At 40.1% G+C, this 22,325-nt stretch overlaps 1 protein-coding gene across 7 annotated transcripts in view; it reads right to left on the reverse strand.

Annotated features, from left to right (window-relative positions):
• large1 (LARGE xylosyl- and glucuronyltransferase 1) overlaps positions 1–22,325 on the reverse strand; it is a 51,879-nt gene that overhangs the window by 13,096 nt on the left and 16,458 nt on the right. For all 7 annotated transcript variants that reach the window (XR_012401511.1, XR_012401513.1, XR_012401514.1 and 4 more), the window contains 10 exon segments: positions 19,587–19,891; positions 19,104–19,186; positions 12,951–13,074; positions 10,327–10,498; positions 9,816–9,920; positions 9,528–9,640; positions 5,545–5,670; positions 3,534–3,689; positions 2,656–2,819; positions 560–838 (listed from right to left, as the gene is read on the reverse strand). Coding sequence is in view for 2 of the 7 variants with exons in the window: in XM_005168584.6 (XP_005168641.1) it covers positions 560–838; positions 2,656–2,819; positions 3,534–3,689; positions 5,545–5,670; positions 9,528–9,640; positions 9,816–9,920; positions 10,327–10,498; positions 12,951–13,074; positions 19,104–19,186; positions 19,587–19,891 (1,627 nt within the window). In the remaining 5 variants the exon portion in view is untranslated.

Consider the following 22,325-nt stretch of genomic DNA (forward strand, 5'->3'; position numbering starts at 1 on the left):
CAGTTATGAAATAGTTTGAAAACAAGCAAAGAATGATGACATCATGTAAACAGTGGGTTTTGATGTACTCTGATAGTACTAGTTTACCAATACTAACACTGTACACGGCTGTAAACACAAGTTTGTGAGTAAAAACTAGGGCCAGACAGAATCTGAAGTCATTTTTTTGCTATTTCTGCACAGCATCATAACAAAAAATGTATAAATGAAATAAAAAATAATGCCTTTAACTTTTATTTAATGTTTACAATGCAAATCCAATCAGATCCACTTATTCGGTAACCAAAGCAAGTCTCTCATATGCTATCTCTACTAAAAGACAGAAAATATGACTCTAAAAACTGTATTGTAAATAAATCATATAAACATTTTCATATTAGTCAATAGTATCACCGAAATTAATTTAAAAACTGAATAAATATACACACATTTACACAAGTAAATGAAGACTCAATGATGGGCTAAAAATCAGCAGATTTCTGCATGCGCAGATTTCCAGTGGGACCGAGTAACTAAGGTAAAACGAAACCAAAATGGGCCAAGGCTGCTTTTGTCTCACCTGAGGTACTCATAGAGTCCATACATAGGCAGGAAGTCGATATCCGACAGGAACATGTAGGGAGTGTTGACCTGCCCCATAGCAACATTGCGCAGCAGGTTAACAGGGTAGAACTGGCCCTCTTTGTAGACGATGTGGTATCCCACGTTGCTCCTGCTCATCAGGACCTCGGAGCCCTGAGCGTACCGCAGGAACTGCTGCGCTTCAGCGTCTGAGAGGTAGAGCGCCAAACTGATGGGTCCTTCCCAGTGTTTACAGATGGCCTCCAGCATCTGCAGTCTGACACAAAACAAACACTGCGTTAAGGTTGGGACACACCAAGCCTACAGTCTGCCACTTCGTTGGTTTGGCGTGTTCCATACGTCGCCTTTCGTGGAGTTGGCCCGATTCCGCATGCAGAATTGGAAAGAGAGGTTATTCAGCAACCAATCATAGCATGAGTCTGTCTGTTTGGTGTGTTCACGCACAGCTTTTTGGTCCTGGCAGAATCAGATGTGAGCCGATGCGAGGGGACAACACAGTTGGGTTTCATCGGTGCTGGTTGTTTGGCTTGGTGTGTCAAAGCCTTGATACTATAAGTTTAAGACCACAAATGAAATCGCTTAAATTTTTGCAACAGTTTGCAATCAAACTGAAATCGTTTGTTTAGTCTGTTTAGCTTTAACGTGATAGTTTCCTCATCACTTACTCACACTAGCGTTTCTGCAATCGTCCTGGTTCAGCATATTTAGTCATAGCGGCGCGAATTGAGCATTTTGCGAGTTCGACACGCTAAAATCTCATGATTCTGAACGTTAGCAGACATCCGTGCTACATTAACCAATCAGGAGCTTGCTCTAGTATGGGCATAATTATGATATAGTGCCTGATGTTGGGAGTCTCGAGGGGAAATCCACTTGCCGACACTGGGCAACAGTTTATCAAACTGGACTCTCACAGAGCTGCTGCTGCACCTTTGAAAGGATCTAGACACGGCGCCGAACGAATCTACGCTGTTTTTCAGCCTTCCTGAAGCACATAAAGCACAGCTACTCTCTCAATAAAAACCATGTTAACCATTTAGCAATGAAACTAGAGTCACCGTGCAGACAGAAGCCCTGCCCATCACGTGAATCCATGTCATTTGTGAAGTGAATTTAGGGTGCGAATGATGCAAATTTTATGCGTAATTGAAGCGAGTAAACTCAAAACGTTAACGGATTTATTTACACATGAATAGCGCGATTTTTTTTTGCACAAGACGCGTCTAAAGTTTTTGTCTTGTTTCTAGTCCAAATATCTACAAATTAATAAATCAAGAAGCATTTTCAAGCAAAATAATATCAACTTGTTTTCCCACAATAATAATCAAAATTAGGTGAGTTTTTCCGTAAAACAAGCAGAATAATCTTGATTTGCTTTAATGTAGGATTATTTTCCCTGCTGAAAAATCCAGTTTGAACCAGCCTAGGCTGGTTGGCTGGTTTTAGCTGGTCGACCAGGCTGGTTTTAGAGGGGTTTTGGCCACTTCCAGGCTGGTTTCCAGCCATTTCCAGCCTGGTCTTAGCTGGTCAGGCTGGGAGATGACCAGCTAAAACCAGCTTGACCAGCCTAGCCAAGCTGGGAGTCCAGCCAAAACCAGCTATATCCAGCTTAAACCAGGCTGGTCAAGCTGGTTTTAGCTGGATTTGGCCGGTCATTTTCCAGCCTGACCAGCTAAGACCAGGCTGGAAGTGGCCAAAACCCCTCTAAAACCAGACTGGTCGACCAGCTAAAACCAGCCAACCAGCCTAGGCTGGTTTAAGCTGGATTTTTCGGCAGGGTTGCTTGTTTTAAGGAAAACCTCACTTAATTTTGATTATTATTACTGACAATTCAATAATTTTTAGCTCTTAATGCTTCTTGATGTGAAAATTTGTAGGCATTTGGACGAGAAACAATACAAAAAAAGCATTTTTACATGCCTAAAAAAGTTATAATCTGTTATTTAATCAAACACTTGAGCGCGCTTAACTTGTACGGAATTCATGATAATAATTAAAAGTCCTCCAGAACATTGATATCCAAGTTAATGATGTCTTTGGTAAGAAAGTGAGTTTGAATTTTTTCATTCTTACCTGTCCATAGAAAGCTGGGCCACCAGCGTCACGTCGGTGTTATCCACAGTGGGTTCATACTCGTAGTGTAGGAAATAAACATGTGTGCGATGAACGGTGAATCGTTCACGGCGAAATTCATAACACGGGTCATCTTCATCCAGCTCCGACAGAGTCTTCTGGAGCTGCAGATATATTAGGGAAACAAGCATTTTTTCAGCAGCTTTGTTGTTGTTGTCGTTTAAAGTAACAGAAATGAGCAATTTTATATTCAATGTTTGACAATCTCAACTGAAACATGAACAGAGGGTGGGGCATATAGTAGCTCCTCCCCTTTTAAAAAAACAGCCACGAGTGTTTAGTTTTTCTCACAGCTCTGCCGGTGAGAGTGGTTGAGCTCAAGCGCATCAATTTACAAGCAAATGAAAAGAGTCTTGAAGGGGGCGGGGCATGTCAGACATAAAAGAGCATCTGATTGGTCAGAAAATTTGATGAGAAAGTGAAGTATGAGGGGACGTCAAAAAAAGACATATGAAACATATGAAAGACTTTAATTTCACGAGACCTTCAAATCTGGCAATCGTGATGCAAAACCAAAACTTCAGGACGCTGAAAGCCAAAACTGAAAACGCTTCGTAATTATTTGTTTTTTTAATAAATTATATAATTTTGTAAGAGATTTAACTTAAGATTATACTCATTTGTTTTAAAATAAAGGCAATAAAAGAACCACCAGCCTAAAGGCGTCGTATTGCCGGCATTGCCATGATAGCGTAGCAAAGCTACTGCTAGCCATTGTCAGTCAATAATTTTCGAAAATGTAAAAACGTTCGGTAAATTGTCGAAAGGTCATTGCATCCCTACTGTCAACAAACTGTGAGCGTTAAGGTAAAACTGACGTTCTCCGAGTTGTGGTCGGTTTCACTGGGACAGCCGAAGAGCTCTCGCCTCAGCAGATTTCCATCGTACTCCAGGAAGGTCAGATAGAGATTCCTGAAAAACTCCACGTGTTTGTTCTTCACGCGCAGCTTCTTCGGAGAGTTCCAGTGGATCACCTGCGCAATCAAATGCAGAAAAAATCAGAATTGAAGATTTATATATGAATTAAAATTATTTAAAGGCTCAAACTGACTTTTTCTGCTCACCAAACCTGCAATTATTAAAATAAAAACTTAAAAAATGTGCTGTTTTCCATTTGAATACGTTTTAAAATGTCGTTTATTCCTGTCATTTCAAAGCTGAGTATCATTACTCCAGTCACATGATCTTTCAGAAATCATTATAATATTTAGATTTCCCGTTCGAGAATTATTTATAATTATTATTATTATCCACATTTATTACCAGTTTAGTATTTTAATTGACCAGTTATCAGCATTTATCTGAGATAAAAAGCATTTGCAAGGTTAAACACCACACCATTTAAAAGCTTGGAGTATATGTATATATATAAATATACAGTTTATATATATATATATATATATATATATATATATATATATATATATATATACATACACACACACACATATAAACTCCAAGCTTTTAAATGGTGTGGTGTATATATATATATATATATATATATATATATATATATATATATATATATATATATATATATATATAATTATTATATTATTATTATTTATTTATTTATTTATTTATTTATTTATTTTTTGGCCTTTTTTAGATAGGACAGTATTGAGACACAGAGTAAAGTGGGAGAGAGTGGGGGTAGGGTAGGGAAATTTCCTTGATTCGGGATTCGAACTCGCGACGCACTGACGTGCTACTGCACCATACGTCGGTGCGCTAACCACGAGGCTATTGCGCCGACATTTATATATATATATTTTGCTAAAGACATTATTGAAATCAATCATTTAATTTAGCAAGGCTGCTTTAAATTTATTAAAATGACAGCAAAGGTATTTATAAATAAAAATTCAACTCAGCTTTTTTTCAACATAATAATAATCATAATAATGCTTCTTGAGAAGCGAATCAGAATAGTGTCACGATTTACGAAGGGTTATGTGACAGGCGAAGGATGCTGAAAAATCAGCTTTGAAATAACTGGGATAAATGTCAATTTTAAATTAATTTAAATAGTAAACAGCTACTTTAAATAGTGCAAACGTTTCAAATTTGTTATCTTTTTGCTAAACTTTGAATCAAATACATACAGGCCTGAAACTCGAGAACGTTATTACACGGTTCAAATACTCTATTCTGATTGGTCAGTATTCACATTCCAAGGTCTGTTATTCCCAGAAAACAACTAGTGAATAACATATCCAAAAACTTCCGATCATCTTGAGCGTTAGTCTGTCTGCTTGTCTGCCAATGTTTTCAACTGTTTGTCGCCATCTTGTAAATTAATAATGCGTTGGTTAGTGTATACTCCATTAAGCCAGTTTAATTCATTAGCTTTGCGTTTTTGACTATTTGGCGCCATCTAGTGTCTGACTCATGCGCAGGTTAGTGTATACTCCATCAGCTGTTTTAGTTTCTGTTGTGTTTTTGACTGTTTGGCGCCATCTTGTGTCTGAATAATGCGCAGGTTAGTGTATACTCCATCAGCTGTTTTAGTTTCTGTCAGCTTAACATTTCATTAATAAAACATTATGGCTCAGTTAATGTTTATGTGCAAGTAAAGCCAAATAATAAACGGTATAAAGTATGTCACGGTGGTTGCTTTGCCAGATTAAAGTCCTTCAGTCTTATACAAAAGTGCTCCGCTTTGCGCCGATAAACCTGTCCGGCTTTATTCTGTGATAACAACCCTTATATCGAACATAACCCCGTGTACATGATGTTTTAGTCCTGACACTCATGAAGGTAAAGCTGTTATTTTTCATCTAGAATAGATGCGAGTCCGTCTTTGCGTTCGCTTTACAGTGTCATCACCTTGAGGTCGGACACGTCCTTGTAGCACTTCTCAGAGCGGGTGTGGTCAGACAGCTGGACGTTCCAGTAGCAGGGCAGTTGGTGCACCAGGAATGGGTTCTGCTTGATCACAGCGTTGAAGATGTCCTGCACATATAACATTGTTACAAACGATTATAAGGCTGCAGACGTTTACTTCGTTAGTGTAAGTACTTTTTCGTTTCGTTTATATAAATTTTCTCATATTTATTTTATAATATTATAGATATTATACATATTTATTAAGTACCTCACATTTAATAAAACGGTCCAGATAATTTGCTAAAATATATAATAATTTATATTAAATACTACAGTGTTTTTTAACGATTATATAGTAAAGTGCTTGAATCCCTATCTTATGTGGTAAATCTATATTTGCTATGGTAAAACAACAACAACAACAGTAATTAGAGGTTGATTGATATTGGATTTTTTTAAGATATCGATATTCTTAGCCACGCTAAGAATATCGTTAGTTTGCTATAAGGGAATGATGCGCAGAAAGAAAGCCCCGCCCCCTACTCAATAGTCCATTTCAGTCATAAGTACATCGATATACTGAAATAAGAGTCTCAGTGTTCACCTGGTCAGCGAGTGATGTAGACTACATGCTCAAAAGCTCATACAAACCAATAGCTAGGTTGAAGCGTACTTGACGATAACCGTTTAATTAACCGATAGTTCTTAAAATAGCTTTAAAATAAATAATACACACGAAACTCCATGTAAAGTAGTACTGAACTTAAGTACACACACAAAACAGTACTGAAAACGTGGTAAATTAAGGTGTCAAAACACATGGACGTGCTGTCAGTGATTTTTCACCTTTAGAGGTCACTCTCACTATTGATATCTTGGCTCTCACTATGATTAATCAGAACAAACCTCTCTTAGCCACTCCAGTAATGGATAAAACTGGAAAAATAACCGATAGTTCTACGATTAATCCGCAAAACTGATACAACGGCCAACCTCTAATAATAATATAAAGAAATGACTGAATGCTGTAGTCTTCTATAACTATAGTGTATATTACACCACAATACGCCACAATTTCAGTACTGGAATGATTAAAAACGTCAATTTCAACATTTAAATGCGTTCTGAAGCACCGTTGATTGGCCATTGTGTTCGCATGCTCAACAAAAATGACTTTGATTGGCCGTGAAGGTCATCAGTTTACCAGCTGTAAACCCAGATACTGGCCTGTGATGAAGACCACAACTCCCATGATTCCACACTCAGTCATGTTATCATCAAACTATGCTTTCATTTGTTGTAAATATATGCCCTCTAGTGGTGAAAACATCAAACTACGCCTTTGTTTGTGAATATACGCTCCCTCTAGTGGCGAAAACATCAAGCTACACCTCTGTTTATTGTGAATATACCCCCTCTAGTGGCGAAACATCAAACTGCGCCTTTGTTTGTTGTGAATATACGCCCTCTAGTGGCGAAAACAAACTATGCCTTTGTTGTGAATATACGCCCTGTAGTGCTAAAATCATCAAACTACACCTTTGTTTGTTGTGAATATACGCCCTCTAGTGCTAAAAACATCAAACTACACCTTTGTTTGTTGTGAATATACGCCCTCTAGTGGCGAAAACAAACTATGCCTTTGTTGTGAATATACGCCCTCTAGTGCTAAAAACATCAAACTACACCTTTGTTTGTTGTGAATATACGCCCTCTAGTGCTAAAAACATCAAACTACACCTTTGTTTGTTGTGAATATACGCCCTCTAGTGCTAAAAACATCAAACTACACCTTTGTTTGTTGTGAATATACGCCCTCTAGTGGCAAAAATATCAAACCACGCCTTTGTTTGTTGTGAATAAATGCCCTCTAGTGGCGAAAACATCAAACTACGCCTTTGTTTGTTGTAAATATACGCCCTCTAGTGGCGAAAACATCAAACTATGCCTTTGTTGTGAATATACGCCCTCTAGTGCTAAAAACATCAAACTACACCTTTGTTTGTTGTGAATATACGCCCTCTAGTGCCAAAAACATCAAACTATGCCTTTGTTGTGAATATACGCCCTCTAGTGCTAAAAACATCAAACTACACCTTTGTTTGTTGTGAATATACCCCCTCTACTGCTCAAAACATCAAACTACACCTTTAATTGTTGTGAATATACGCCATCTAGTGGCAAAAACATCAAACTACGCCTTTGTTTGTTGTGAATATACGCCCTCTAGTGCGGAAAACATCAAACTGCGCCTTTGTTTGTTGTGAATATACGCCCTCTAGTGCGGAAAACATCAAACTGCGCCTTTGTTTGTTGTGAATATACCCCCTCTAGTGCTGAAAACGTCAAACTGCACCTTTGTTTGTTGTGAATATACGCCCTCTAGTGCCGAAAACATCAAACTACACCTTTGTTTGTTGTGAATATACGCCCTCTAGTGCCGAAAACATCAAACTACACCTTTGTTTGTTGTGAATATACGGCCTCTAGTGGCAAAAACATCAAACTACGCCTTTGTTTGTTGTGAACATACCCCATAAAGTGGCGAAAACATCAAACTGCACCTTTGTTTGTTGTGAATATACCCCCTCTAGTGCTGAAAACATCAAACTACACCTTTGTTTGTTGTGAATATACGGCCTCTAGTGGCAAAAACATCAAACTACGCCTTTGTTTGTTGTGAACATACCCCATAAAGTGGCGAAAACATCAAACTACACCTTTGTTTGTTGTGAATATACCCCCTCTAGTGCGGAAAACATCAAACTGCGCCTTTGTTTGTTGTGAATATACCCCCTCTAGTGCTGAAAACATCAAACTGCACCTTTGTTTGTTGTGAATATACCCCCTCTAGTGCTCAAAACATCAAACTACACCTTTAATTGTTGTGAATATACGCCCTCTAGTGGCAAAAACATCAAACTACACCTTTGTTTGTTGTGAACATACCCCATAAAGTGGCGAAAACATCAAACTGCACCTTTGTTCGTTGTGAATATACCCCCTCTAGTGCGGAAAACATCAAACTGCGCCTTTGTTTTTTGTGAATATACGCCCTCTAGTGCGGAAAACATCAAACTGCGCCTTTGTTTGTTGTGAATATACCCCCTCTAGTGCTCAAAACATCAAACTACACCTTTAATTGTTGTGAATATACGCCCTCTAGTGGCAAAAACATCAAACTACGCCTTTGTTTGTTGTGAACATACCCCATAAAGTGGCGAAAACATCAAACTGCACCTTTGTTTGTTGTGAATATACCCCCTCTAGTGCGGAAAACATCAAACTGCGCCTTTGTTTGTTGTGAATATACGCCCTCTAGTGCGGAAAACATCAAACTGCGCCTTTGTTTGTTGTGAATATACCCCCTCTAGTGCTCAAAACATCAAACTGCGCCTTTGTTTGTTGTGAATATACCCCCTCTAGTGCTGAAAACGTCAAACTGCACCTTTGTTTGTTGTGAATAAATGCCCTCTAGTGGCGAAAACATCAAACTGCACCTTTGTTTGTTGTGATTAAATGCCCTCTAGTAGCAAAAACATCAAACTGCGCCTTTGTTTGTTGTGAATATACCCCCTCTAGTGCTGAAAACATCAAACTGTGTCTTTGTTTGTTGTGAATATACCCCCTCTAGTGGCAAAAACATCAAACTGCGCCTTTGTTTGTTGTGAATATACCCCCTCTAGTGGCGTAAACTACATACTGTGCCTTTAAACTTTCTAATATGTGTGGACCATGGTTCTAAACCACGATTTTAATAACGTAAACAAACATTTACATTTATAAAGCTATTTTGTTAGTGTTGTCAAAAATATCGACATTTCGATACATAAGCACCCTGAAATATTTAAAACGATGCAATCTTACATTCGTTTAGTACTGATTCGGATCTCTCTCTCTCCATCTCTCCTCTCATACAGCAGCAAGTTGCAGCTTCAGTGGGAAGTACATCAACATACCGAAATAAGAGGCTCAGTGTTCACCTGGTCAGCGAGTGACGTAGACAGCATGCTCATGAGCTCTCTCTCTGCCGTCAGCCGCCACATCTGTTCCCATTTCAGCTTCCTCAAACGATCCAACAACAGCAGAATCACACCTTCAACACACACGTGTGGACACCATTTCAGCACAAACCCACGAAAATCCAGGACGAGTTCTTCCTTTTTACAATTTAACTGAATTATTTATGAAGAAGTTGTCCATGGTGTTCTGATTATTTAATAATTATGTTTGTTCTCCTTTAGATGAATCCAGAAACCCGGCTGACGTACCCGTGTTAAAGCCTCTGCCCAGAGCTGGCCACGGCCGATGGTTCTTCCACAGGTTACCCAGATACCAGTCGCTCTGATTCTCCACCAAACCAAGAACCTGCTGGCCTGAAACACACAAACACTGTCCGTGATGCAGGTTCAGTGAGCTTAGGTGAGCCGAATTTTACAAAAAAAACACACAACGTTCAAAATAGCTCAATATTCCACTTTATTATATGCGCATCTATAATTCCACTTGTACTATATAGGATTAAGGCAGTTATGAAGGCTAAAGGGGTTGTCCAACCCGGTGCTAGTAAGTGTACCTAATAAAGTGGCCAGATTAGTGTATAATTCCTTCAGTTAAACGCAAAAGAGGATGCACTAAGGAAAGCTTGAAATCAGTAACCGTTGACTTTCATAGTCAATTCAGGCGAAGAAACGATCCACTTGAGTGCCTAAACGGCGAGCGAACGCTCAGCTTTGGGTGGACTATCCTACAGATTTGAGGTGGATGCTAATTGAGAAGTACCTTTAAACTTGTGGAAGACGACCCACAGCTCGGCTATGTCCGTGGCGAATGTGATGTCGGTGTCCAGGACGATGACCTTCTCCAGGTCTGAGGGCAGCGTCTTGGTCAGCACCAGCTTCATCAGGCCGTGGATGCCGGAATAATGCTTGTTGGGAATCCAAGACACCTCAGACTGACGGACAGCACGTGAGAAACCAAAACGAAAGCCAAACGAAGCACATGATCAGAAAGAGGCGGCAATCTAGAGGCGACCAAATTATTAGCCCTCCTCTGACGGGACGTGAAGCAGGATTTGGATTCGCATTGATGCCTTAATGACCTGGTGTGCTGCCTCCTAAATCAGCACGTTAGAGTTTTCATTATTAACATGTAGCTAGCATGATGCTAAAATGATTACCATGTAGCTCAGGGGTGTCACACTTCAACACACTTACCTGTAGAATTCAAACAAGCCTGAAAGACTCAGTTCCTCAATTAGGCCCTCCGGCAACTGAGTTTGACACCTGTGAGGTAGCTAGCATGATGATGCTGACTTGATTAACATGTAGCTAGGATAATGCTAACAATTAACGTGTAGCTAGCTTGATAAAATTAGCAATCGTAATGCTTACTTTTAACAATTTATAGCAGTTAGCGAATCATTATTACTTAAGTCCCTTTTTAGGCAAGTCATTTCACTGGGGGAAGGGGGGGGGGGGGGGCACCTTTAAAACCCCCCTCGTGCATGTAAGCGCAGCTCCTATCTCTTTAAATGGGGAAACAGCGCATCCTCCCGAACTGTTTGCTAAGCTAACGATTAAATGTTATATTTAAAAAGCACCAATGAAATAAAAAATGTTGTATCTAAATGTTCGAATCAGCATACGCCACATAAAACAGATGCCAGAGTAATTGGCAGTTCATTCCACTGTGGCGAACCGTGATAAATAAGCAGCTCTTTATTTATAGGTTAGTGGACCTTCAAGCGGTTTCCGTCATGTGATTTGTGTGTCAGTGGCGGAGGCGGGAGTTAATGAGGTCGGATGGGACCGACTGCACCTCACGTTCATTTAAAACAGGTTACAAAACCAGAGAACATTTCTTTTCAAGTAGAGTTGGTCCATTTAAAAGTAGAGATTTTAGGCTGTATGAAGATATACTTCGATGAGATTCCTGATTGTTTGGAGACCCCACCCTACAGAAAAAAACAGCTTAAACCAGCCTAAGCTGGTCAGGCTGGTTTTAGCTGGTCACCCAAGCTGGTTTTAGCTTGTTTCCCAGGCTGGTCATGGCTGGTTTGTCAGTCTGGTTTTAGAGGGGTTTTGGCCACTTTTTAGCTGGTCTTAATTGGTCAGGTTGGTCTTAGCTGGTTTTAACTGGTCAAGCTGGTCTTAGCTAGTTTTAGTTGGTCAAGCTGGTTTTAGCTGGTCAGGCTGGTTTTAGAGGGGTTTTGGCAACTTTTTAGCTGGTCTTAGTCGGTCAGGTTGGTCTTAGCTGGTTTGACCTGGTCTAGCTAGTCTTAGCTGGTCAGTCTGGTTTTAGAGAGGTTTTGGCCACTTTTTAGCTGGTCTTAGTTGATCAGGTTAGCCTTAGCTGGTCGTAACTAGTTTTAGCTGGCCAGGCTGGTTTTAAAGGGGTTTTAGCCACTTTTTAGCTGGTCTTAGTTGATCAGGTTGGTCTAAGCTGGTTTTAGCTGGTCTTAGCTGGTTTTAGAGGGGTTTTGGGCACTTTTTAGTTGGTCAGGTTGGTCTTAGCTGGTTTTAGTGAGTCAGGCTGGTTTTAGAGAGGTTTTGGTCACTTTTTAGCTGGTCTTAGTTGATCAGGCTGGTTTTGGCTTGTCAAGCTGGTCCTAGCTGGCTGGTCTTAACTGGTTTTAGCTGGTCAGGCTGCTCTTAGCTGGTCAGGTGGGGTGGTCCTAGCTGGTCAGGCTGGGAGACCAGCTAAAACCAACTTGACCATGCTGGGATACCAGCTAAAACTAGCCTGGCCAGGCTGAGAGACCAGCTTAAACCAGCCTGGCCAGGCTGGGAGACCAGCAAAAACCAGCTTGACCAGGCTGAGAGACCAGTTAAAACCAGCCTGGTCAGATTGAGAGACCAGCTTGACCAGGATGGGAGACCAGCTAAAACCAGCTTGACCAGCCTGGTCAGGCTGGGAGACCAGCGAAAACCAGCTTGACCAGGCTGAGAGACCAGCTAAAACCAGCCTGGTCAGACTGACATCCCAGCTTGACCGGTCTGGCCAGGTTGGGAAACCAGCTAAAACCAGCTTGACCAGGCTGGGAGACCAGCTAAAACCATCCTAGTCAGATTGAGAGACTAGCTTGACCAGCCTGGCCAGGCTGCGAGCCCAGCTAAAACCAGCTAAGACAAGCCAACCAGCTTAGGCTGGTTTTAGCTGTTTTTTTCAGCAGGGCATAGTGTTCATAACAATGAAGCTGCAGAAACTGTCGTGAAAACACGTGTATGGACTGAGCCCCTCCCCCGGAGAATCATCAATCTATAGAGATCGATGGTTGGCTCTTTTACTTGAAGGCGGGACTTTCTTTGCTAGAGCGGCCATATTGACTGTTTCACTTCCCCCCACCATTCACAACTATACCAGTGACACGTCTTGTGTATTCTATAGTCTTTGTTATTCCTTACCTTCAGCTCATCAGCATCATAGAAGTTAACATGAACGGCTGGCACCATCCAGGTGTGGAAGAGGTCTGCGAGGATCTTCCGGGCGATGGAATCGGTGATGATATGGAAGTGCAATGGGTTTCGTCTGAAACACAAGTAAGTGCACGAACATTTATTACCGTTCACGCATAAATAACAACGTTTACCCAACTTATTATTACTTCTTATTAAATACAAATACGGCATTCTTCACACGAAGTTGCTTTGATTTGGACCAGCATTAAATGTAGAAATGACTAAATATGAATGTATTACTAGCACCGAAGCAAAACCTTAACAGCAGATAAAGTCGTTAGACTGCATGTGATAAAAGTCAATAGTCATTTAATGCACGTCATTGTGTAAATCAATTTAATCCCACTTCTAAATGAAAATATAGTTAACATTTAATTATGAATGTAAATTTAATTAAAATTAATGTACAGTCGAGTGATAAGATCTGATCACGCACTTCCTGTTTGCACGTCTACAAAAAGAGGTAGTGATAGGGGAAACTAAGCTTTTATAGCTTCGAAACAATTGAACCGAATGCTACGTAAAACTTTTTCGAAAGACCACAAGCGAGAGACACCTGCTGGTCAAAACCTTGTAATTGCAGCAAAAACTCGATCATTAAAACGGGTTGTTTTTTCGCCAAACATATTGCAAACTTTAAATTAAAAGTACATAGTGTAAACGCACTTAGCTTAACATTTGATGTCATTAAGTATTGAGTGTCTGCGTAATTTACACACACACAAAAAGAAAAACAAATTATTACGTTATTTTTATTCTATTGTTATTATTTTATTTCTTATTCAAATGTTTAACTTGTATTAAAATAACTAAAACAGCATATAGAGCATTTAATGATGATAATAATAATAATAACAATAATAATAATAATAAGAGAGGGGAAAAAACATAGACAAGAAAATTAAAGAAATTTATCAAAATATTAAAATGATCAGTTTAAATGTAAAAATACAACCTCATTTATTCAGTAAAACTATTAAGTATTATTATTATTATTATTAATATTATTATTACTCGACAATTAAATAAAATAAAAATATTTTTTACAATTGAATCACAAAACAAAACAAAAATAAAAAGGGTAAAAACACTTAACTAGATTAAAGGACCTCCAGCTTTAAACATATTTTCCTTCCTTAAGTGAATTTACTTTATTCTTATTACGTGGCTAGTGCGCCTCAGATGCTAGAACCCGCCTTTATGCATGCGTGACAACGTAAATTGTATGGCAAGCAGGGCTCAACAATAAGGACTGCCCTATGGCCCAGGGCCAGTGTGAGAGACGCTTGGGACAGTAGACAGGATGATTACTGGCCCGATCAGGACAGTGCCACCTTGTCAATAAAGTTCAATTTGCCTGCGACTATTTGTCAATTCTGTGCATTTTAAGCTTGTACTTTAAGGGCTCTATTTTGACGGCCCATGCGCAGAGCGCAAAACACAGGGCGCAAACGCTTTCAGGGCATGTCGTTTTTGCTAATTTACGGACGGGAAAATACGCTTTGCGCCGTGGCACATGGTCTAAAAGGGTTGAGTTTATTTTCTTAATGAGTTATAGGTGTGTTTTGAAAATAAACCAATTAGAGTCTCATCTCCCATTACCTTTAAGAGTCAGCTGCGTCACGCCAAGAGCACATTCGCTATTTACAGGACGCAAAGTAAGTCTAAGTGGAAAATCTGAGCATTTCACAAGCAAACAGTTGACAGTTATTAAACAGAAAACTGTAAACAGAGCATCTACTGCGTGAGAATGAGAGATAATGGATCTACTTTCACATTCGCTCTTGGATAGGAAAACCTTTACACACAGACATCAATTAGTCTATAAATAATTTTGTTTGTTAAGCACAAATATTCGTTTCAAAACTATTTCTAAATTCAGTTCTAATTTCCAGCAAACGAATAAATGAACAACAATAACAAAGTGTGCTCAAAAACCTGAGTTATATCCTAAAACACATGCTGTGCCCCATATGGTCTAAAACCTGACAGGTGGACAAATCTAAGCTTGTTTTTAATAAAACAAATATAAATATGGATATAATAAATAATACTGCTAATAATAATAACATTATACAAAAGCAAATTGTTATGAATGAACTGAAAAAGCCTCCCGAGATGAAGAAGACATAAAAGCAGTGATTTTTCATATTTATGTCGGCTAGAAAATAATATGTTTTGTAATATTTTAATCCTTTATATTTATATCCTATATCTATTCTTATAATATACTATATATATCCTTAATATTTAAATTTTTTCATATGTAAAGATATTTGCCTATTGCTCTTTTGTGTGTATTAAGCAGTGTGTAAGCGAGGCGCAACTCTGCACTGGAGTTTAGACCGGGTTTGTTTTGGTCTAATGAAAAATCTATTATAGTTTCTCAAAATAGCAACGCACCAGCGGTCCGCCTCAGAACGCCTTCCTTTTTAGAGCAGAACGCCTATGGGCGCACAAATGAGCGCTAATGCATTTGCTATTTAAACAGCGTAGCGCAACGCCTCAAAACGACTCTTGCGCCAAGCTGAAACAACCAAAAGACTATTGCGCCGCGCCTTGCGCCACATTGCGCCGGGTGTATGATAGGGCCCCATATTGCTTTTCAAATGCTCTTATCTGATTTGATGTTTTTAGCATGCTATTTTTTTCCGTAACCTGGTAACAACCAGTACGGCGAAGAGACGGCAACATGGCGGCAACATCAAATTATGAGGCTAAAATAAAATGTCTGTTTCTAACATCTTGAAAGCAGACATTAACATAAGAACACAATGAAAACAATTATTTATAGTGATTATTATAATTAAAAAAACTTTTTTTTTTTTTTGCACAATTTGCCAGTCAGCCACCTTTTGTTAAATTATTTCGAACTGCAATAAAATACCTCCACATTTTCCACACTGCTCCTTTTGTTTGCATAACTCTGAATTTTACTCATTCTACATCTATACATTTTTTTAAACATTGTAATCCGTGTTGCCGTGGGTTTCCTCCGGGTGCTCCGGTGTCCCCTACAAGTCCAAAGACATGTGGCGTAGGTGAATTGGGTGAGCTAAATGATCCATGGTGTATGAGAGTGAGTGAGAGTGTGTGGATGTTTCCAACTAATGGGTTGCAGCTGGAAGGGCATCCGCTGCGTAAAACATTTGCTGGATAAAGTTGGCGGTTCATTCCGCTGTGGTGACCCCAGATTGATAAAGAAACTAAGCAGAAAAGAAAATGAAAAATTCTAGACCCACAGACGCTATTTTTGACACATTATTTAAAATATGTGGCTCAAAAATAACTAATAACTTGTGTGTTTTTTTTTTCCCTCGATGGGCCAGTGACAATTAAAAATCTGAACCATTCGATCGGACCAGTAGAAAAAAATCCTTAGCGTTGAACCCTGGCAAGTGTATGAATCTGATATGGGTTACAATTAAAAGAACGTGTAAACCAGGGGTGTCCAAACTCGGTCCTGGAGGGTCGGTGTCCTGCATCTTTTAGCTCCGACCCCAATTAAACACACCTGATCCAGCTAATCAAGCTCTTTCTAGTGTAACGGTGGTCTCACACACACACATACACACACACACACACACACAAAATGAAACTAATAATTTCTCTGGTTGATTCGAACCCGGGTCTTTTAGGTTTTAGACCTTGACAAAAATAAATCGAACTGTATATTTAATTACCCCGGATAGCGAAAACAAAACTTATACAAGACCCTCCATTAAATACAGTAACATAGAACCAAACGAAATAAGAACAAGAAAATCGGATTCCACTTAGAAAGATTTAATGAACTAATTTAAATTTATTTATTTTAAAATACAACTACAAGTAACAACACTACCAAAAAATAAATATTTATATAGTCAATATCCTATAATCAATTTATGTAACCCAAAACAAGATTCCCCTCAAAAAAACAACAAATACACCAAGAAATAAATGAACAAAACTTTTCAATTTTCTCAAATATCTAATTAAATGAAAATAAAGGGAGGTTGGGTGGAGAATGTATGCATGTAAGTGTATGAGTGAAACTGACCCAAGCGACTTGCAGTGGTCGTGTCAGGAGGTTACACATCAGCAGTTCACTGACTTGGCAGAACGGACAGAAGTGACGAACAGGCAGCCGTTTTCGGAGTTGTCCTAACACATCGACACCGGTAACTTTGCAACACGAAGATAACGTAAGACTGGCACTCGTCAGCAGCTACCAGGAAACTTGGTATTACGCTGGCTATAAAGGACAAGTCAGTGAAAACTTGAGCATCGCCTCATCTCTTTCTCAGCTTCCTCAGACCCAGGCAGAGTCACACCCGCAACGCAACTTGGTGACGCAAACACCACTCCCACGCTGGAGGTCAGAACTCTCTCTCCGAAGAAAAAAAAAAGACCTTACATCATCGTAATTAGTTGTAGCATCCAATGGGGATGAACTCATTCTAAAAGTCAGTGACAAAGGAAGTAAACACAAAATAGGGGCAGTACAGAAAGCTTCTGTATTGTCACACTAGGTATACTAGGTTGTTGGAGCTAACCTAAGCAGGACACCGGATCCTCCGGGACCGAGTTTGAACACCTCTGGTGTAAAAGGACAGGCAGGAAAATCCGATATAGGCAACAAATCGGAATTGGCTGTCAAGACCGGACAGTGTAAACGTGGCCTAAGTCAGGGGTTCCCAAAACTTTTCAGCCCGCGACCCCCAAAATAACAATGCCGGTGACTCGCGACCCCCAATATCCTCTGAGGTGGTTATAAATACAGAAACCTTGCATGCAATGACGCAGACACGCCAATTAAATTCGTGTCAGCGCTTTAAATGTGCTAGAAAGTATAACCCAGGGGTCGGGGGTATAACCCAGGGGTTGAAAGTATAACCCAGGGGTTGAAAGAGCCATATTGGACCCAAAAAAAAACAAAAAACAAATATGTTTGGAGCCGCAAAAAATGTAAAGCCTTATATAAGCCTTATAATGAAGGAAACACATGCTGTATGTATCTATAGTAGCTATTTTAGCCTACTATAAAAATGACTAAGTTGGCTACAAATAGATAATGAGCCTTCATGATTAAATAGCCACTGAAATCAGGTGGTTGGTGTTGATTTCGTTGTCATTTAAACACTTCAGCACAGCCTCTGGTCTTTCAGTGGTATTAATTTGATCATTTCTTCTTGCGGCCCATCAGAGTTCACATACCTGCATAAAAGCGCATTGAATATCGGTCAGATCACAGGCAATTGAGTATGCTGGCACTGAATTAATGTCCTTGGTTTGCTGATCGGTGATGTTACCTGCCATTTTAACAGCCCTTTCCTTCACTGTCTTAGCGGAGAGAGGTATATCTTTAATTTTTTGAATTATCTTGCTTTGGTTTTTGAAGTCTGCAAATAGGTGTTCTAATATGTTGATGAATGACTCCTTCATGTCTGTGAACGGTTTTCCATGCTTTATTATCTCCCGGTTTGTTTACAACAGCCACCTGCCCGGCATCCTGCCCTGCTGATAGAAACCTGTGTCGCAGGCTATGAGGCAAATCTTCGTTGACAGAAATGTTGAAATTAAATATTCATTCTACACACTTTTACAGCATTTGAAAACGTTAAAAATGTTTGTCCTCCTATAGAAATCATATTAAAACAAAAATATATACTAACCTTCCCCATCTTTTTGAACATTTTTGAAAAAACTTCAAGGAGCCACAAGGGCAGCGCTAAAGAGCCGCATGCGGCTCTAGAGCCACGGGTTGCTGACCCCTGGTATAACCAGATGTTATAAAATCAAAATGCATCTGACGCTATTGCTGCCTTTAATATACTGTAATTACCCCAGGGGGCGCAATCCAATAGAACTAGTAACTATAAGCTACTATAGTAACTATATAGTATATAGTAACAATAAACTACTATTTTTATTTTCAGTATAGTTATGGATAAAATATGTTAATTCTTATGGTTTAATAAAAATAAATCGATTTTTGGAAATCACCAGGCGACCCCCCTTCATTGCCCCGCGACCCCTCGGGGGGTCCCGACCCCCACTTTGAGAACCACTGGCCTAAGTGAAAGTGGATTTTATGCTGTGAGGTGCGAAATTTACCTGTGAAAAAGAACCGACTTGACCAAAGTGACGACGTCCCTGCTTGCGTTGTAGCCCGCGCACACGATGGCAATATGAATGGTCTGTAATGTGAAGAGACAAAGGTTCAGAACAGTTTGAAGACACACTGATGCAAGATATACAGGCCCCGCTCTTCAAGACTGCAATTAAATACGCATTTCTTCCACCAAGGCAACCCGAGGTGCTGAAATATAAGGGAGTAAACTGGCAGTGGGCTGGTTATAGAGGTCAAAACAAAGACAGTGAACACACATTTTCAAAGCAGAATATCTGACTTTAGCGATGTTAATCAGATAAATGAGAATGTTTCCTAAATAACTCAAACATATTACGGTTTTTAAGGCTTTGGAGGAGTCAAAAGCTTAAATACAGCACCATTACACAAATTGTAGGACTAGTCAAGGTCAGAGTTGATCGATTGTGTTCATGTAAAGTGTGAGGTCGCGATTCGTCTAAACTGACCTCGCATTTCTTCACCACAGGCTGAGGCACACAGTCCGAGCTGTTGCCGGCGGCAGCTCCTTTTTTAGCCTCACTGTCACCTGTACCCTCTTCTGTGGAGTGGGTGTGCAACTGGTTGCCGTGGCGACTGCTGCTCGGATGGCTGCTGTGGGTCGGGACCCTGGGAGTCCTGCTAATCTCTCGCCGCAGTGCATTGTTGTGCTCCTCCACGTCCCGGAGCCTCAGCTCTAAAGACTGATGCTCGGCAGCCGCACCGACCACCGCAGACGACTGGGGATCCAGCGGCGACAGAGGCAGCGGTTTGACTAGGGGGAAGCATATTTTAAAATTTGATTTTAGTAAATATTAGCAGGGATGCAAACTCCACACGCGACAAAGATGTCACTGTTTATATACAGTGCTGTGAAAAAGTCTTTGCCCCCCTTATTGGTTTTCACACCTTAATGTTACAGTTTATCAAACTAATTTAAATATTAATTAACTATAACACAAGTAAACACATGACGCAGTTTTTATTAAGGTATTTATTATTAAGTGAAAACAAAATCCAAAACTACATATCCATGTGTAAAGTCTTTGCTTCCCCTTGTTAAAAACACACCCGAGTTCAGTTTCTCTAGTGACACCCGGGCCTGATTACTGCCACACCTGTGCGCAATCAAGAAATCTTGCCTGATAGAGTGAAGTAGACCAAAGGATCCTCAAAAAGCTAGATGTCACACATAGATACGACGCGTTTCAAAAATAAATGACTAAGAAAATAATTGATATATAACGTTCTGAAGTCATTTGTAAAGCTTTGCGACTGCGGTGAACCACAGTGAGTGCCATTATCTACAAATGACAAAACATGGAACAGTGGAGAACCTTTCCAGAACTAGAAAGCTGACTAAAATTACCCCAAGAGCACAGTGAAATCTCATACAAGAGGTCACGAAAGACAACATGCAAACAACTGCAGGCCTCAGTTAAGGGTGAGTGTTCATGACTCCACCATAAGAAAAAGACTAGGTTTTCATGGCAGAGATCCGAAAACCACTGCTCAGCAGAGAGGACATAAGGCTGGTCTCAGATCTTCTAGAAAACGTCTTGAAGATCTCTAATGCTGTGTTCACACCAGACGCGGAACGCGCGGATAAATCGCGATATTCGCGCGTAAATAGTCGCGTGAACATTTGAGTTTACTCGCTTCATTCGCGCTTAAAATCCACTTCATTCGCGCGTCAAATTAACTTCAGAACAGACGTGGATTTGCGTGATGGGCAGGGCTTCTGTCTGCCGGGTGACTCTAGCTTCATTGCTTAATGTCTAACATGGATTTAATGAAGAAAATAACAGTGTTAATGTGCTTTATGAAGACTGAAAAACAGCGTCGATACGTTTAGGGTCGTGTCTGAGTCCACTACATCCTTTCAGAGGTGCAGCAGCTCTGTGAGCTCATAAACTCCTCCAGAAACTGAACCTGGATGACGGAGGCTTTCAGCGGTGCTTCTGGTGCTTCAAGCCTAGTTTGATGACTTGTTGTCGGTGTCGACTGGAGGATTTCCCCCGGGACACCATCAACAGGTTCTACGTCACAATCACGCCCCCACAAGAGCAAGCTTCTGATTGGTTGACGCGGCGCGAATGTACGCTGAAGTTCAGATTTTCGAACTCGAGAGATTCGCGCGAAACGCTCGTTAAACGCTCAATTTGCCCCGCGCCACTCTCGTGTATCGCGCTATTTGCACCGCGCCATTCGCACGTATCGTGCCGCAGGATGTCTATTCGCGCGTTTGCATTGACTTAACATGTAAATCACTCGCGCTTGACGTGCGTTCAGCGTCTGGTGTGAACACAGCGTAAGACTTTTGGGAAAATACTCTGTGGACTGACGAGACAAAAGTTGAACTCATGTGTGGCGTAAAAGTAACAATGCATTTCAGAAGAAGAACATAAAACTAATGGTAAAATGTGGTTTTGTGATGACCTGGAGCTGTTTTGCTGCTTCGGCACCCGGAAGACATGCTGTGATAAAATATAAGCTGCGTCCCAAATCGCATACTTATGCACTAGGGATGTAACGGTATCAGAATTTCACGGTACGGTAATACCTCGGTATGAATGTCACGGTACGGTATCATTGAATCATTTACAGGAAAAAACAAAACTTATGAAAATACTCCAAAAAAGTGCCAAAAGTGTCAATGACATACAAATTAGCCATCTATCTGTAAGCTTTGAAACAGGAACTTCAATTTTAATGACAAAAAAATATTAAACCATGTAAAAAATAAAGTTTCAATTTAGTATTGTTGAAAACTCATCACATTCAACATTTAATCACTCACTCACTTAGATAGAGATGGGTTTAAAGGAAAATTATCATATAACTATAATCTGGTAAAAGCTGGTATCTCTTGGTATTTACAATGTCCCCTGCAACAGAAAAAAAAACCCCTCTCATTTGGGACTGAGGTTTCTGGGACAAGAGAGATATGACTTGGCCCAGGTTGACAGCAGTGGGTAACGTTGTGCATTGTCTTTCCCCCACTTGAGAGGACAAACCATGAGTGAGATAGAGATCTCATGTCTGCATCAATCTGAACAGTGTGCTGTGTTTCTGCAGTCCCCATGACTGATTATTAGTCGTATTCCCCAACTTGCAGGCACGGGCACACACAGGGCTCAACCTGTGCAGTGCACATGCCCTTTTTAGTCATGGATAGAAAGTTCCCTTCCAAAATGATCAAAAGTGCC

This window comes from Danio rerio, chromosome 4, assembly GCF_049306965.1.
Source record: "Danio rerio strain Tuebingen ecotype United States chromosome 4, GRCz12tu, whole genome shotgun sequence".
NCBI classification, from domain to species: domain Eukaryota; kingdom Metazoa; phylum Chordata; class Actinopteri; order Cypriniformes; family Danionidae; genus Danio; species Danio rerio.